Source organism: Protopterus annectens, chromosome 7.part1 (assembly GCF_019279795.1).
Source record: "Protopterus annectens isolate FY-2018-M chromosome 7.part1, PAN1.0, whole genome shotgun sequence".
Lineage (NCBI taxonomy): Eukaryota > Metazoa > Chordata > Ceratodontiformes > Protopteridae > Protopterus > Protopterus annectens.
In genome coordinates, this window is record NC_056740.1 from 5203286 (window position 1) to 5221631 (window position 18346).

Here is an 18346-nt window from a genome sequence, read left to right on the forward strand (position 1 = left end):
AAGATGGACAATGCATATGGAGTTACTGTTGTTCCCCACCTTTGTAGCCAAATGGCATACAAAATATACCTGCTTACAGTATTTATTTTCTTACTAGTCTATATCTTTTACATTTGTGATCAGGAATCTCTGTCTGGGAAGTCTTGTTTTTCTAGGTCTTTTCTGACCAATGCTTTTTTGACCATCAAGCCTCCCTCAACTAGACTTGAATCCATTCATTCTATCCTAATGAAGGTAATCTCCAAATATATATGGGTGGCAACTGTCTGGAGGGGCCATACTTTAGGCAGCCATGAGAGTTGCCACCCTGGCTATAAAGGTCCATAGGTGTTTACTAGGCTAATAACCCCAACTGGTCATTTAAGCCTAGTCATTCATCCCAAAATCTTTGACAAGTTCTGTTACCCCTGATAACTGTAAGCAGGGGCTTAGGAGATTAAATATTTACAAGCAGTGGCCTGGGAGATAAACCATTTACAGGCTGCCTGTTTCCATTAGAAACCTAGGTGCCAAACCAGGGATGAATTTCTTGTTTCCCATCCAGTTGTCCATGTTAACTTGAAATAGGTTAGGGAGGAACTCTACTTCACATGCATGGGGAGCCTGTTCCAGAGAATGGATAGTCTCTGGGATACATACATGTCTCCCCAGTAGGTCCTATTTATATTGCAGGCAAGGTTTGAGTGTTTAGAATGGGTAATTCTGGTGCTGTTTGTTTTGTGGATATGCGGGACATCCATCAGAGTGGGGTCTGACAATGCTTTGTATGTCAGGCATAATTCTCCCTTCAACAGCTTGTAGGAGACAAAATACAGGGTGGTCTGCATAGGACATGCTACTTATGCCCTGTATCCTTTTAACAAGAAATCTCTGTGGGCATTTCAGCTGTTACATACCAAAGTGGTATTGTACTCAATGATAGGTCTGATGAATGATGAATAGAGTGGAACAATGACTTTCCTTCACCTAGATGCCCATACCTTTGTTTATAAGTTGCACAGCATAGAATGATTTCCTCACTAGTGTTGATATGTGATAGTCAAAGGCCAGATTATTGTTTATGTGTGTCCCCAAGTCTATGACTACTGGGTCAACTCTTAGGGGTGTGTTGTCAATATGATAGTTACCAGTGGTGGATTACTTCCTGAAGAAAGTTATTATACATTTTTTGGCATTTAGTTTTAGTTCATGGCTCTGACACCAGTTATTTGCCTGTGTCAGTCCTTCCTGGAAAATATTTGTGTCAGTGGGGGATTCTATGACTGCTCAAATTTAGTCAGTTAGAGGCCATTGACATTGGCCTTGACTTCAGAGAAGCAAATGCCAAAAAGGAGCAGTCCAACGACTGATCCCCTAAGGAGCTCCACTTGTGACTGGCATCTTTGTAGGGGTGGACTCCCCGATTCTTACTTCCTGGGTTTTGTGAGCCAGCTAGATATTCACTGGATGACATAAGGATTTATACATAACCTCTTGATTTTGTCAACAATGACCAAGGGGGTATTGTGTCAAATGTCTTGGCCAGGTTAAGGTAAGTAGCGTGAACAATTTTGCCCTCATCCATTGCTCTGGTGATCTTCTCAAAGATGTCCAGCAGGTTGAGTAGGCATAACTTGCCCTTGTCAAAAATAAATTGGGTTGGGTCCAGTGTCTGGAGGTTTCCTATGTCATTATTGATCATTTCCATGATAATTCCTTCCATTGCTTTGCATATGAGATCAGTGAGACTCATGGGTCTGTAGTTTCCAGGGTCTATAGATGGCCCACCGCTGTGCAGAGGGATGAATTTTGCTTTTCTCCATTTGGAGGCTACAGTTGAATAGAAATTCCAGATGGCCTGATAGGTCATGTTTCATGTTATTTAGGAGGCATCCTGGGATATTGTCTGGGCCCATTGATGCAGTGTTCTTGGCCTTAGAGAAAGCATTAAGGACCTGTTGTCTAGTGATAGCAGGGGGAGTTGTTATTTGATTGTATTTCCTAAGGGATGGTTGAGGGGCAGAAAGGGATATAGCTGGACCTGAATTTGACAGTCAGTAGGTTTGCTATATCTTCTGGTTCAGCATAGGTGGCTCCATTATCAATGAGCTCTGCATACAATTGTGTATTGCCTTTGAAGTTGCAGATGTAGCTAAAGAATGTCTTGTGGTTGCATTTGGCCTGGGAGGCCAACTTTACCTCCTATTTGTCTTTGGTAGACTATTTGTCCTCTTAGATGTTTGCTTAGTTTTATGAGGGTGCTTTTATCCTGCTGGGTGCTGCACCTCCTAATTTTTGCCATGATTTTCTTCCTTCTGTTATACAGTCTATTGATGTTGTGATTCTACCAGGGTGGCTCATTTTTTGAGTTAATTTTCTACTTCTTCCTGGTAGGGAAAGCTACCTTTATGCAGCTATTAACATGCTTGCATAGGATTACTGTGAATAGTTCCACACTGGCAGGGCTTTTGGGGGCGTGAAATTTTGCCAGGTTATCACTTAAAAGTCAGAGGTTAGCCTTAGCTTAGTTCATGAATATTACAAGGTTAGCTATGTTTCCAGGTTTTAGATTTACTTCAAAACAGACCAGTTTGTGATCTGACCTTACCACTGAAAATGTTGCACTAAGGGGTGGGCAGCACTCTCCCATATCAGTGATGACCAGATTCAGTATGTTTGCACCCCTGGTTGGTGTATTAACAATCTGGTCCAGGGAGTTTACATTTACAAAATCCAGGAATCTCTGTGCTTGTACATTCGGTGTCATATATGACTCTCAGTTAATAGTGGGATAATTAAAGCCAGCCATGAATATAGTATTGGGTAGAAAGGTGAGTGTTTCCAATACGTTTAAATACATCATATGAATTTTCTGGGTCATAGAGAGGGACCTATAGGTTGTAAGGAAGTGGTATGGGATTTTGCCTATGGCGATTTGAACATGGAGAAGCTCAACTGTATTTCCCTGTTTGACCAGCCTTGAGGTATATTTATTTTTGATGTAAATTGAGACACCTCCGCTCTTAATCCCTATCTGTGTAGTAGCTGGTCTAAATGTGTGGAAGGCATTATAGCCTTGCACTTCTGGTGTGCTCTTTGCAGCTTTAAACCACTTCTCAGTGACTGCATAGACATGAACATTCTCCAGGGTGAGGAGGCCTTGTAAAGAATAAAGGTTTTTGTTTAGACTCCTAATTCTGAGCTGTAACACTTCTAGACTTTCTTAGTTTTGATTTGCTATGTCGGAAGTACTTTCTGTTTGGCATTGCCTAAAAAAGGCACTATGGGGAAGACAATGTTTTAGCTAACATTCGAAAGCCTAGAAGGGAGAGGTGCAGACCCCTTAGCAAAGCAGTGTGCTCTGTTGACCATCTTCTTCCATGCTGACAAATATTGCACCCACTTAGAATGACACCAGAAACTAAGTCAATTATTAAAGTCAGTCATCTTCTGTTCATATTGTGGCATCATCCTTGAAGAAGGTAAAATGCTGCTCAATGCTAGGCTCATATCAGCCTGTGACAGATATTCCAAGAGTTCCATAATGTTTCTCTTCATATAGTTTAGGGAGGTACATCTCAGGTCTTTTATACCTACATGGACTATGACTGGTTCTCTTGGTCCAATGAACTGAGTGCATAAATTAAATGTGGAGGATCCTGGTCCCTGAAAAGCAACTGACTGTGATTTTCTCCTTACTCATCCTGGTGAGGGTAGCATCATTGTGTCTTGCAATGGAGTCTTCAATGACCAGAATGTTGGATTGTGTTTTGGCTTGCCTTATGGGTTTAGAAGTAGAGGCTCCATGAGATGTAGCGCTATGTGTTGATGTGGATGTTGTTTTGAAAGAGTGCATTTGAGTCTGCTAAGGGTATTTGTTATGTGTACTTCATCTATAAGGTCTTTGGGGCTTAGAAAGGTTACATTTAAGTATCTCAGCATATGTGGGTCTCTATGTCTGCCTTGAGCTATGTATGATGGGTGCAGTGCGTGCACTACTGACATCCTGATTGGTATGAGAAGTGCTTTTATGTGAGAGCTTTGCCTCCAGTGACATTGTCTCAATACATTTCTCACATACCATATCAGTTTGTTTGAGAATTAATTGGTTGTCAGTAAAGATGAAGCAATTTCTTTATTGCCTCAGGTTGCCCATATCCAGCAAGTTGGTAACGGTCCATGGCAACAGACCCTTTTTTATTGATTAGACAATTGGAGTGAGACTATAAAGTAGTGTCAGGAGTATCTGGTTAGCAACTGTGGGGGCAGTATTTATCACTGCGAACTATTACTCTGTGGGTCAACTGAATATTGGTGAAATTTCAAGGATGCTTTTACAGGAAAAATGTCAACTCAGGATGACTGCATATGTAGAGGGCACTGCCAAACACTTGAGGGGAAAGTAATAACTAGATCCTGATTGTTTATGAAAGAAGTTGTTTATGAAAGAAGTATTTATGGAGATATTCTGAAGTTCAGTTAGAGTGTATCAAATCAAGCAGTACTTACTGAAAAGAAAGAATTAACTTTGTGAAGAATGAAAAAAGGAAATTCACCTGAATGGCTACTGCCTGGCTACTACTAGTGCTGGTCTCACCACAGCTTCACACTGCTGTGATACGATGCTCCTTTGCTTCTTCTCTCACCAGAGGCAAAACAGTAGTAACAATCCCAAGATGAGAAGCAGGTCACAGGCTGTTTGATGATCAACAGTCTTGTCCCAGATGATGCAAGGGTCTGTAGGCTTATTATAGCCTTTTCCTGGTAGATGCCTTGACTAGAAATCAGACCGATCAGGAAGGTCAAACACAGATACTCACTGCTCAGTCAGAAGCAGTCAGGAATCAATGCACTTTGTTCCTTCTCAAAGCAAAATATAACCACAAATTAGAAGCTGACATATGAAACCATTAAAAGACTTTCCAGTGATCAGCATTCTCCAGGTAATAATGTCCCTATGCTCCTTATCTCAACAGGAGCAAAACAGAAGCAGTAATCCCAAGATGACTACAGAGGCAGAATGGGTTCTCCAATAACTGGTGGTCTTGGAGTAGATGTTGTAGATTTTAAAGGTAAGATAGAAAAAATGGTTAATATCCTAAGAGTTGCAGTGTATACCAAGAAGTAAGATTTGAAACAGGGATAAATTAAGGTTATGCTATCTAAGTGGAGAGGAACTAATTTTAAAATAGCAAGATAGATTGGAGGATGGTGGGGATTTTGTATTCTGGCTCAAAGGATTACAGTGGAATGACCAATACATTTAAATAGCCTTAAGGGGTGATTTCACAAAATGATAATTTTGTGCTTACTCACAATAGCCAATGAAAGAGGAGAGGGAAGGAAATATGTGTTCAAATTACCATAAGGGGTAGGCAAATAGAAAGACAGTTGCGTATAAAATCACAACAGCACTGGGGTAAGAGATTGGAGGGGGAACTTAATTTCTACGTGACTCACAAGAGACACAGTTGTTGTTTGTTTCCTAGTTTAAATATGCAAATAAAAATAGAATACAAGTAAAATACTGCAAAGAAAATAAATCACAATATACAAACTAGAAAAAGGCATTGAAGCAATGCAAAATACAAAAAAGCAAAAACAAACTAACCTTTCCCTCACAGTAAGCTGCTCAGAGTCTGAGTGAGCTTTTCCAGTAAGCCTTGAAATGTTTTATTTTTACCCCTTAAATAGAAGATTTAGTTCCAAGCTCTGCCCTCAGTTCACAGGTAATTAACCTTAATTGACTTGTTCTGATTTCTGTGTGACTCATAAGAGACACAGGTGTGGTCTCTTACATAGTGTAAATATGCAATTAAAAATACAATACAAGTAAAATACAGTGTAAAGAAAATAAATCACAATATACAAAATAGAAGAAGGCAAAAACAAACTAACCTTTCCCTCACAGCAAGCTGTGACGTAGTCTTAGTGAGTTTTGCCATATGTCCTATCTCCTACCCCATACAGAGGAAATGTATAATCTGCATCACCACAAGGGACATTATATATTCCCCTTTGCAAGTGTATGTGCCACTCCCTTCCTCAAAAGGCTTGAGGTTGAATGCATATGACTCCACCATTCCTAAAGAATGAGCATGCCCATTCTCCCTGCCAGATCTATGAAACATGATCAATGGTATCTAAACTCAGGTCACTTGGGTCATAGTCAAGATCTTATCCCACTATGCAACTGGAGCTGGTTTGGGTCACCTCATTTCATAAGCTCATAAGTTGTATATAAGCATTAAGGCATTATGGCCATGTAGCTCCAAGATTTTTGGATTAAATATTTTTCCCCCAACCCATGAATCCAGTTATATCTTAAAGGATGCTAAGCTCTTACTGTTGCTAATATGAAATGGTAATTTATTCCATAACATCACCAATTTTTGAGTTAAGTAAGAGTGATGTAATTATATCTTCATAGTGCCTAAATCAAACTTCATAGCCTGATGTCTCTGCGTTAAACTACAACTGTAAATTTTTATGTCCAAGATAGCCTGTAAACTAGAGTTGTGAAAGACTTTGTAGGTAAAGATTAATTTGCCACAAATGTAACAATAATAAAAAGTAAATAAATTGAAGTATTTGCATCTATTATTGTAACTGTAATCTTTGTGAAGTAAAATAATTTTGTACTGTCTCAAGATAATTCAATTGACCTATATTGTATATACAAAAATATTAGACTGCCTAATGTACTCCTTATTTGTTAAAGTAAAACACATCTCATTTCTTGTGCTAAGATTGTTAAACATGTATAACATTTGACATTTGACAATTTGCAATTATTAACACTTTATAACACAATCTTCTTCTGAAACAAACAAAATGGTTAGGCTCACCTAATTTGCATACTTACTTGGATAATTCCTGTGATTAGAGTTAGTGACGCTACAACATCAACCCTCATCCTGTCTCTCATCTCCGTATTAATCACTGTCTCATTTGTTATGTTGTCCACTTCTATGAAAAAGTTAGAGGGAACCATATCCTCTGCCACATTGCCAATCATAACACAGAGAACAGCAAACCCACCTTGGAAAGCAAACAAAAATGTTCTGGTTGAAAGAATAGTTAGAAAAAATTACAAGTAACATATAAATTGATTTTGAAGATAAAACTTTCCAAAATTCAGGCTTTACTCTGGAATGATGCAGTATCTCAGCAACCTAAGTAAAATGATAAAAAACATGAGCAATATGAATGACCATTGAAATGATGTTGAATAGCCACATTTAAACTTCAAAAAGGGTGTTATGATTATGTGAAAAGAGATTTAAAGGTTCCCTGAAAAGTTATTTGACAGTGAAGACTGTGGCCAAAGAAGTAATTATGAGGTAAAGCCACCGTAGGTTTCACAGACATTGTCAAACTTGCATAAATATGTTGAACATGTTCCTATGGCTTTATGTACTTCAAAGTTTTTATATAATCTTTTAGATATCCATTACAGTTAAAATGCTGTCCTTATGTATACATTGGCAGTCTTAAATCTGAAGTAGCCTTTTATTTCTCATTGAGATTGTTACTGCAAAGCTGAAAGCCAATTTAATAAAGTAAACACTGCTGGTTTAAGTGAATTTCTTTTTCACATGCATATATATCACAAGATTAGGAATCTGGTGCTTTATATCAGTGATGCTACAGTCTGAATATTGTAATCAGTTGTGTGATGGGCTAAAATGAAATAAGAATTACATACACATCCTTAAAGCATGCTGGTTCACTTCATGAGTATGCAGCAAATCTTTTACAAATTGTTTTTCTTAAAACATTACTTTGGGGGGAAAACAAAGAAAATAAATATTCCTATGTTGTGAAGGGCTCATTCTCACCTACTGCAAAACATAAGTTCCTCCAAGATCAGTGTGTCATGGGAGTGAAACATTTACTTTGCAACAGCAACAGTCTGTGCTTTATAGCCTACCGTTTTAAAACATTCAGTAGTATGGAACAATATTAGTGGAAAATACCCATAATTCAAACATCTTATTTCAAAAATATATTGTATTCCAAAACTTTACATAAATTACCAAACTCACAAGTCATCTATGCTCTGAAAGGTCAAGCGGTAAACTAGTGAGTTGCAGCTGAACCCATGTGACCTGGAATTGGGGCTTTCATCACTCAAATATAGGCTGTACTATAACAGTTGAGAATTGTCTAGTCTTTACCCTCATCAGAAATATTAAAAAATCAAAAGCATTTGCAATGAAAAATGCCATGTCATTTCCATATTATGCATACTTTTTACATTTTACAGTGTGGGAAATCCAATAAATGGTAGTCTGCCAAACTCTGACATGATTATAGTGATGGCTCTTGCTAAGTTGCACCCTCAGCAATCTGTTTGCAGAGTTCAGCTGTTAATGTAGTCACTTCTGAAACGCTCTTCTTAGTGGTTCATATAAGGAAGTGTCCTCCCTTGCTTTACAGTCCTTGCCTGGGTGAGTTTGTGAAATAAATCATTGTTAAGTTCTTGTGACTAAGAATGCATATAAACTTTGAAATCCAAAAAAACTAACATTATGATAATTGTGATGAGTAGCAAATTTAAAAAAAAATCAGTCGATTGTCTAATGTGTACAAGGAACATCTTTCATTTCTACTGACCTTTCTCGTATAAGAAAAATATCATCAATAAATCTAAGGTAACATTTAAAATGCATTCTTCAGCTTAAAAAATGGACCACAAATTATTTTATTAATCATTATGACATGTCATGTTTGCTCTGGTCTTCAATTTTCTCTAACATTTTTTATGCCTTTATTTTGGATGGTTTATGCTTGTTATCTGTTCTACAACATATACATATTAATTTGCATTTTAGTTTTTTTCAATGTTTTTTATCTATTTGTTTCTTATATTTTAATGTATGGCTGTTTTCTTGAATGCTCAGTTTTAAAAGTGATCTGATGAAGCTGTATGGATAAATTTTTTAAGGACATATTCTTACTGTTTTTCATTTGACGGTATTATTTCTCTGTGATGTTTCTTCATGTTGCATGTCTTCCAATGTTGCTATGGTAGGTGCAATTTTCTTACTTCATTTGCCTATTGTCACAGACAAGCTCACACACACACACACACACACACACACACACACACACACACACACACACACACACACACACACACACACACACACACACACTCTTCTTCACTTTGACTATCAGATGTTTTGTCTTTTGTTTCTTTTTGGTTTATCACTCTGGTTCTTAAACTCCGTTTGCAAGTGTATTGTTATCATCTTGGTATTAAATGGCTTTTAGTGAAATAAGTTTTCTGGTATGCCTTGTTTTTGAATATAGACAGGCTAGGACTTAACTACTAATGCTGCACTCTAGCTTATTAAGACCATGTCTTATTAGCTTTTCTTATTTTTAGTTTGGATTGTATTTGTAATTTTTAGGCAGCTTGTGGTCTGGTCCCATGGTCCATTTAATTTATTTTAGATTGAACTGCTTGTTTTGTTTTTGTGTGGTTACCTCTGACTACTTCTTCAGCACTGGCTCTTTTTATTATTTTATTTTTTCAGACTGGTTGGTTTTACTCTTACTGCTGAAGTATAAGCTGCAAGGATTGATTGTTATTTGTACTTCTGCCTGGGTCTGGATTCTTGACCTGAGCCATATGTTTACAGTGTGCTTCTGTGTACTATTTTCTTGTGCATATTATTTTTCTGTTTTATTATAAAATATAATTCTAAGCTTAAGAGTTTTTTCAGCAAGGAAAGGCAATCTGCCATTTTCTGGGTGGGTACAGCTATTTACTCACATCTCTACTGTGAAAGATGAAAGTAAAGCAACCCCTACTCTTTCACATTGTTGCTTTTCATCAAGGTTACTAGGTGGCACCAGAGGGTCATTGTGAGAAATCCAAGATGGAGGATGCCATGAGATATGGAGCAATGTGTGTTTTGGAAAAGCCACATTGAAATGTGACAAAAAACATTGGAAATAATAGTACCAACAGAGGAATTACTGAATTTGATGGAACTAAATGAACCAGAAAATGCTGCAGAAGCAAGCTAGAGTGAGGCAGTAGAGTGTGTCATGGATGTGGAAATGGAAGAATTGTTTCAGTGGGAAAAGTAGCAACTTTGTGTGATAAAGGAGCAGAAAACACTGTTGTATGTTTGGCTGGTGAAACAACTAGTTTTAAGGATAGAAAACAGCAACAAAAATCCTATGCTGATGTTGTAAGAATGGAAAATAAACAGATGTGGCAACAGAAGGAAGGATACAGTAACAGTGTGCATGTGAGCAACTCAGAAGTAAAAACCTTTTGATATGAATTAAAACAAAAATACTTTCCTTAAATAAATATGATGTTTTGGACAATATCATTTGCATTTAGGATTTAGTATAGGCGACTTAAGAGCATCAATGCATTAACGGACTGAGGACCTTTGTGAAGTGACTAAGTGACTTTTAAAATGTTTTTTTCTTAAACAAATTCATGTCTGAGGTAAAAAGGAAACAAGAGGCGGCACCATGGAAAGATTATAAATATAACTTAAAACAAAAGTGAATTTACAATTTGGAACTGCTGACTGACTTTTTTGAGATTAATTTTTTTCTTATTTGCTTGTAATGAACTGCATGATATAAAAAGATACTTGATGAAAGAAATGTAGGGACTGGTGAATGGGAAGTGTTAGTAACATTAAAAATGTCAGAAGGAATGTTAATGGAAAGAGAGGAATTGCTTTCTTGTGGAAACAAAAGACGTTTAATGTGTAATTGTAAAAAAGGAGGCTGCAGACAATGTGGAAAGGAGCATGCAGCTAAAAAGTGTTAGCCAATATTTAGTAAATGCAATGTCAAAGGGCATTTTTGTTATGATTGTCCTAGTTTACAGGAAGAAGGAATACCTGAAGAAAATATTTAAAAAAATTAGCAATGATGATGACATAGACAATGTTATGGGAGAAAATCTAGAAAAGAAATTATAATAGAGTCAGTAGAAATGGAGTAAGATACCGGGGGGGGGGGTGTTATCCTGGAAAAGAATAGGTATGAACTATTAGGAAGTGATGAAAGGGAAGAGAGGGAGTTTGGCAAATGAGAGGAGGAAGAACAGAATAACAAAAAGTCAGGAATAAAGGTAAGAACAAGAAGAAACAAAAAAGAAAAGGGGAAAAGAAGCAAAGAAAGTTAAGGGGTGATGTAAAGATACTCAGAGTTAATGTGAACAGGATTAGTAATAATACTGATGTTAATGGTAACTGAATTGGTAAGAAGCTGAAAACAAAAAGGAGATATTTATTAGATACAAGATGTGCTAAAAAGGAAAGGGATAGAATTTAAGGATTGTGGTGAAACAAGATTATATGGTCTATACAACATGAGGATTGCTCAGGTACAGGAATTTTGAAAAGTGAGGAAAGAAAAATATTTTATGTTACAGAACTAATACTGTGTAGGATGGTGATGTGTGATATAAGAAAAGGAGAAATATTTGCAAGATTATTTGCAATTTTTGCATATAAAAATATGCCAGATATGAACAATATGTTTGATGTCTTAAAATATATTTTGGTTAATATTTTATTATAATGATAGGAAATTTGTAACTGTAACATAAGGAAAAAGAAAGGGGGTGCAACCTAAGATGTGAAAGTTTTGAAGGAAGTTATAAAACATGGAGGACCACAGGTACGAAAAAAAGAGATTGGACTTATCAGAGGGAGGTATTTACATGATGTTTACATGTTGACGTGATGAGCAGCAGTGCTAATAGCATATGCATGCTGCTCATCACTCTTACATGAAAAAAAGCAGGTTTTCATGGCCAGGAACAGTGTTGGTGGCCATAAAAATATTTTGAGCAGTACAGGCATACACAGTAACAAACAAGCTTACTTATACGTAAACGTGTTAAGTGTGCTCTCACAGACACCATAAAGAGCTACATAGAGCATATAATACAAGCTGTACCAGGAAGGAAAAGTATACTGAGTGCAATGTGCACATAAATGAAACATGAATGCAGACATAAGTAAGACTGGAGAGTAAACGGCAAAGACAACAACAATAGATGGGCTACCAGGCAGGGAAAGTATACTGTGGACAATGTGCACAGAAATCAAAGAGAGGTATACAGAAATATGTATGAAGGGAGGGTAAATGTTCAAATTGTACTAAGATAATTAATTTAAAGGTGGTTATGTCACACAAACAATTTTGTAATAATAAAATTGCAAAATACGCATATCATAATAATTAATGGTGGTCACACTGCATCAGCACATATAGGTAAATAAAAGCAGACATGATATTAAAGGATGTGACAGTTGCACATATTAACATAGTAACAGAGGGGATTACATGAGATATGAGTGTCATTAACATGCTGAGTTGAAATGATTGCAATACACACATTATGGGATATTTGCATAGCATGCATTTTGTCAATATAACATGTTGGAAAATATGAATGGCTCAGAAGCCACAATCTCCTTTTGCAAGAATCTAACCAATGCCATCAATATTACCACTGAGCTGCGTATTAACTGAATATGCCACAGAAATGAGCATAACACACTCCTAATAATCGAGCCTGTTAGTTAACAGCCTGCATATCATTTCTGGAACCTGTGTCTAACAGAGCTCTTTTCAAACTATCTGGAAATATACAGAGCTAAGTATATTTTTTTGGTTCTTCAGAATTGTGTACTGTAAATTGTTGCTGGACTAATTTTATTCAGAGTTGTGCACTGTTATTTTTGATTCACTGTATAATTTTTCAGATCTCTGCTGAAAGTGTTTTGTCCCACCCACCCTCTCTATCTCTGGTTTGTTGTTTAAATTTGGTGGCTTTTGCAGTCGCCCGCCTCACTGTAGATTTGATCTGGGACTCTCCCCCCGTCCCATCTCTTTACCACATTCTACCTAATACACTCCTTCTGCACTTGTTTTTAGTCATTTTTAATTTAATTGCATTTTTTTAAACTGTGTTTGGTGTAATATTGATACATACTCAAGTGTACTAGCTTGCATTGCATTTGAATTGTTTTTACTGCTGTTTTAGCTACTTTTCTGTAAAAAAAAAAAAAAAACTGTAAGCCTAGTTCCTACCTTTCCTGTAACTAGTGTAGTCCAGGAACAGATTTGCTGTATCCAGGACTGTATGCAAGCTTCTGAGCCCCCCCCCACCCCAGCCTTTCTGTGTTGGAGGGAAGCCTTTTAGCTTGTCAGTGGGAGTGGTAAGCACTAGGTAACCTGTCTACCACATAAGGAGTGGTTCTGGCCCAGAAATTGTAGTTATTGGCTGTCTGGGCAATCTTTTCCATCTCTCTCAACTTTCTGATTTGAAAGCCTGCATTTGCACTTGTTTCTTTCCTGTAACTAATCTAGTGCAGATACAGATTCTTAGTTTTAGCACTTGAATTTGATTATTCGTGCTCAGCACTTGTTCAGAACTTGTTGTAAGCACTAAATAAGCTACTAATTACTACAGCACTTAACTTTCCTCTTTACCTAGAGGAAAACAGTTTTTGCACTTACTTTCCTCATTTGCTTAGAAAGAACAGCTCTTTCATTTGCTTTCCTCACTTATCTAGAGGAAAATAGTTTTTTATTCAGGCATGTCCAATGATCAGCTCCCAGTGTTCTCTCCTGACTATCTGATGAATCTGGGCATCTTGGGGCAATGTAGAAATTGTCTCATGTACGCAGACAACCCTCTCCTCCTACCACCCAACACTACAACCTGTGAGAGATGCACTTATCTAGCCAAACTGGAGGTAAAGCTCTCTCCAACCAAGACTGAACTTGACATTCAAGAGGAGAAGGTATGGGGCGTGGCTAGGATGCTGAACTGATAGCTGCACTTCATTTCAGCTCTCTTACCTCAATACAATTCCTGACAGGAATTTTACAAAATAATATTTAATTTGAAGAAATTTTTATTACTAACTTATTTCTAATAACTCTGAGCATCTATAAGAAAAATTTTATTGTCAGAACTTGAATAATTCCTGTCAAATTAATTACTGGAAAATCAGCACCAATATCAGCTTTACAGCATGAGTCATCTAAGGAATACAGCACAAGACTCTTCTCTCAAAAAAGACCTGCAGTCTCTCATTACAAATATACAGGAACTTACAATAAAAATCGACAAGATGGACAATAAAATAGATACTTTTAAAGAAAAGTGCTCACAACAACTGGAACAGCTTCAAGAAATGTTTACACAGCAGAAAGGACAGATATCACTTATTGAACAGTCATTAAGGACATTGACACTAGAGTCCAAATAGAAGAACAACAAACTGAATTCTTACTTCAACAGAATACATATTTACTAGAAAAGCTTGATGATATGGAAAACCTAACAAGAAGAAATAATATTAGAATATATGGTCTACCAGAAAAATCTGAAGGGGACAATATGATAAACTTTCTTACCACCTGGATACCAGATGTAACAAAAATACCTGAAGCTCTTTCATATGGTATAGAACGGGCATAGATCACTAGCAGCTTCTGGAAATGCTTCTTCTCCGGTAAGAACAAGCCGAGATCTATAATTGTGAGACTTTTTTCTACACAAGATAAAGATCTTATATTAAGAAATGCTTGGGCAAATTCTCCCATCAAATACAATGATTCATTAATAAGATTTGACAATGATTATTCTACAAAGGTGGTTTCAAAAAGAAAAGAATTTCTACCAATAAAAAACCTTGAAGAAAAAGCAACTGAAAGTCCATCTTTTATTTCCAGCAAGACTGAAAGTTTTTCTACCAAATGGAATAAAAATCTTTGAAACAGTAGATTCAGCAATAAAATACCTTACCAACAACAACATCCTAACACATGAAGAATCTATGGACTGGACAATAAGTACAATCAAGAGAAATGCTGAAGTAAATAATTGGAAAACTGTTGAGCAAAAGAAAAAAAACTAAAGGACAAATAATCTTACATATGTTATATTCTGTAAAAATCTAAATAATAATACTAACAACAAAAGAAAAGTTCTTACTGTCTTCAAGTTACACCAAAACAGGTACTGTTTTCAATTATATTTTAAATGTCAAAATTAGCATAAATGTAAATACATTTATCTCAAATCACATCAATATACTAAGCATAATTTAAACATTACTCTATTTTTCATTATTATCCATCTATTATTTTCATATTCTTAATCAGAGTAATCAATGCATAATAATGTTCCCAAATAGTTTATTTATTTATTTATTTATTTTCTCTCTTTGTGTTTTGTTGTTTTTATTTTCTCTTCTTTTTATTAAATCTTCATTAACTTATAATACTTTAATCAGTATATGGTTATATTGCTTAATAGGTATAGTAATGGCTGCTATATAACTTATTATTAGTTACATCCCTGATAGTATTACTTTTATAAGTTAAAAGTGTCCCTGTTTGGATAAACGCTAATGCTGGGCAGAAATGTGTTGCTTTTGAAATGAAGTATTTCAGTTAGGATGTATCATAAGACTACTTTAAATAATCTTAAAAGATGTTCTGCCTTTGACCCATATGCACATACTGATATAGTCCAGTGAAAAATATGTTTTAAGTGATATTTTGAGGCTATAAGTCATGTGTGTTGTGGCTCCAGACATCCGGAGTTGAAAGATGCTTGTGACTAGCTTAGATATCCTGTTGTCTTTTCTTTTGTAGAGAAATAAGGCATAGCATGTTTAAAATGCAAAGTTTGACAGTTGTGAACACTACTCCGAACTAGAGTGCTTATGCACACTACATGAGTTTGTCACCAAATAAGAGGAGGGAAAAGAAAAAGAAAAACACATACCTTTTCCCCTGCTTGGTTCTCGAGACAATTTAACAGCCACAAACATCACTAGAAACTTGAGTTACTTATTGCTTGTCGTGATTTACTTGTGTACGCCATCCCCTGACTCTTTCTAATTGACGCCTAGTCAGAAAATAAGCTAGGTTCACATTTAAAGATACAGAAACCTAAATTCCTTCTAAGGAAACATAAATAATATAAAGGTTCATATAAATATACACAGATATTTATTTTTGAAGCACTTTCAGTTTATGGCTACTGATGTCTTCTAGCACCTTGATAGATAAGGACATATATCTGCTTGTCTTTCTATCAGTTTAGATTTCCAGACATTTTAGCTATCCCTTACTATGTTTTATACAGCAGAGTTTAAAAAGCAGAAATTAATCATCAGCAAATAAAATCACTGCTGTTTTACAAATTCTCTAAAGAAACTAGTAAATGTCAAGCAACTGACAGGTTTGTTTTGGGGAGGGTTGCCATTTCCCACGCTGGTGCTCCTGCAGAATACTACTGATGTCCTGCTGCCAAGGTATGCCCTCAGGTGGGATGCAACAAGAAGGTTGGATGTGCATTTGGCAAATCAAACATTTAGATGGCGTTATGGTATACTAGATGGAGAAAGTGGAAGCAATGATTGTATAGGCAACTATAATGAGTAACATAACAACAGTGGATTTGACCCGGTGTGTCAATTATACAATGTTTATATCCCATGTGGCTTTGGGCTTTGTCAAGCATCTGTGTTCTACACACATATTGTGTTGGATCTGATTTGAGTGGAAGGGGAGAGGCTTAGCCCACACCCTAATTTGTTACTGGGTTGCCATGCATTATGGGCATGCATTGTGGCAGGTACTCAACGGGCTATCCATCCTTAGATGGCTCATGCTGTTCCCGCTTGCTCATCTGAATGGTGACTGCGGCTGTGCTCTTCTTGTTATGTTGCCTGGCTGTGGCTTCACCCTTCTTATAATATTGTCTGGCTTTTACATTATCAAGAATGACACAATACTAGTGTATGCGGGTATATCATGTTACTGTTAGTGTGGACAAGGATGCTTGACAATGCAACTATGATTCTTGGACCTTTCTGCAGACGGGTGTGTTGTCTGGCAGTTGAGAGCCTGGTTGTTCCTGATCAGCGGACCTGTATTTTTGTGTTTCAATGTGACTGCATGAAAGGATGCCAGTATTGGTCTGCAAGTTTGGTGGGCAGTAGATTCGCTGGGGATTGATTTGAGGAGACACTTGTATTATGGCTGGGGCACTTGACATTTGATAAATGTATCCTCTCAATGATGCGTTCTGTCTGGTCATTGGCTGTAAAACAGCTTTTCTGAGAAATATTGTTGTGGTGCCAGTTAATGATTTGGATTAAATGTTTCTATATACAGTCGTGAAGCAATTGCCAGGATAAAATGGTACTCTTGCAGTGCATGGATCATCGTGGCTGTCCTCCGATGTTGGAGGAAAAACAAGCTTCTTGGACACCTTTTGACGTGGTAAAGGTGTTACCCCATGGTTTGAATACGTTTTGTCTCTTTGCTGCAAAATGGGTTGGGAATTTTGGCCTGTAATATTTTCAGACATGGTGGTTTGAATCTTGGCAGCTTCCATTGTTTTGATGTGTTCTCCAGTATACTTTTGTTCAGTCATAGGATTGAATTACTGGTGTTGAGTAGGTCAGGATTGTATCTCCAGCACTTGTTGTCAGCAGATAGACTCACTGGTTGGGTGTCAGTCTAAGCTGTGGGAGTTGATGTGTGATATACATAGATGTTTGCTTTGAGGGTGTGGTCAAGTGCTGCAGTTTTACCTCTGTACTGTGTCAGTTTTCATTGTGCAGGGTCCCTCTGAGGGTTGATGGAAGTGTTGGCAACAAGACACTCAATCAGGTAACAACATTATGAGTGGTCTCTTGGATAAGGGAGCTGTCTAAATTGTGATCTTGTTGTCTCCAGCCATGGGAATTGTCATTGAAAAGCTGAAAATGCAATCAGAGGAACATATTTAATGTCTACTAAAGAAATATTAATATACTTATACATTGTATCGCATTTCAGTTTATGTTAAACATGAAATATGATGTGGTTTCAGAACTATTCATGTTTTTATTCCAATATGACTTTGCAAATATTAATTTAAACACTGGTTTCGACTTGAGTAGTCTAAAACAATTGCACAACAATGGTACTGTATTATACAGTAATGTCAGTAAATAGTTTTCAACAGATGTATGAAATATACAGTTATAGATTTTAACATGATGTTTATTAATACCCTAAATTATTTTGAAATGATACTACCTTAATCTAAATATTTGTACCTTTTGAAACCTGCTTAGAAGTAAGTATTATTGAATTACAATAAGATGAGTAAAGAATATATGTATATATTTTAGCTGATTAGATTATCTTAATATATTATTCAATTATCTTTATTTAAAACTAAGAGGATAAGAGAAACTGATCCAAATATTATTTGTGAGGGTAGAAAGTTTGTTTGGTTAGATTCACTAACCAAACGAAGAGGTATATTACCTCATAGCAATAGGGAATGGTT

The 18346-nt window shown here is 36.5% G+C and overlaps 1 protein-coding gene across 1 annotated transcript in view; it reads right to left on the reverse strand.

Moving 5' to 3' along the window:
• Positions 1-18346, reverse strand: part of LOC122807522 (solute carrier family 26 member 6-like) — a 516873-nt gene that overhangs the window by 408057 nt on the left and 90470 nt on the right. The window contains exon 4 of the mRNA XM_044078447.1: positions 6845-7020. Within this exon, the coding sequence (XP_043934382.1) occupies positions 6845-7020 (176 nt within the window). The remainder of the gene's footprint in view (positions 1-6844; positions 7021-18346) is intronic.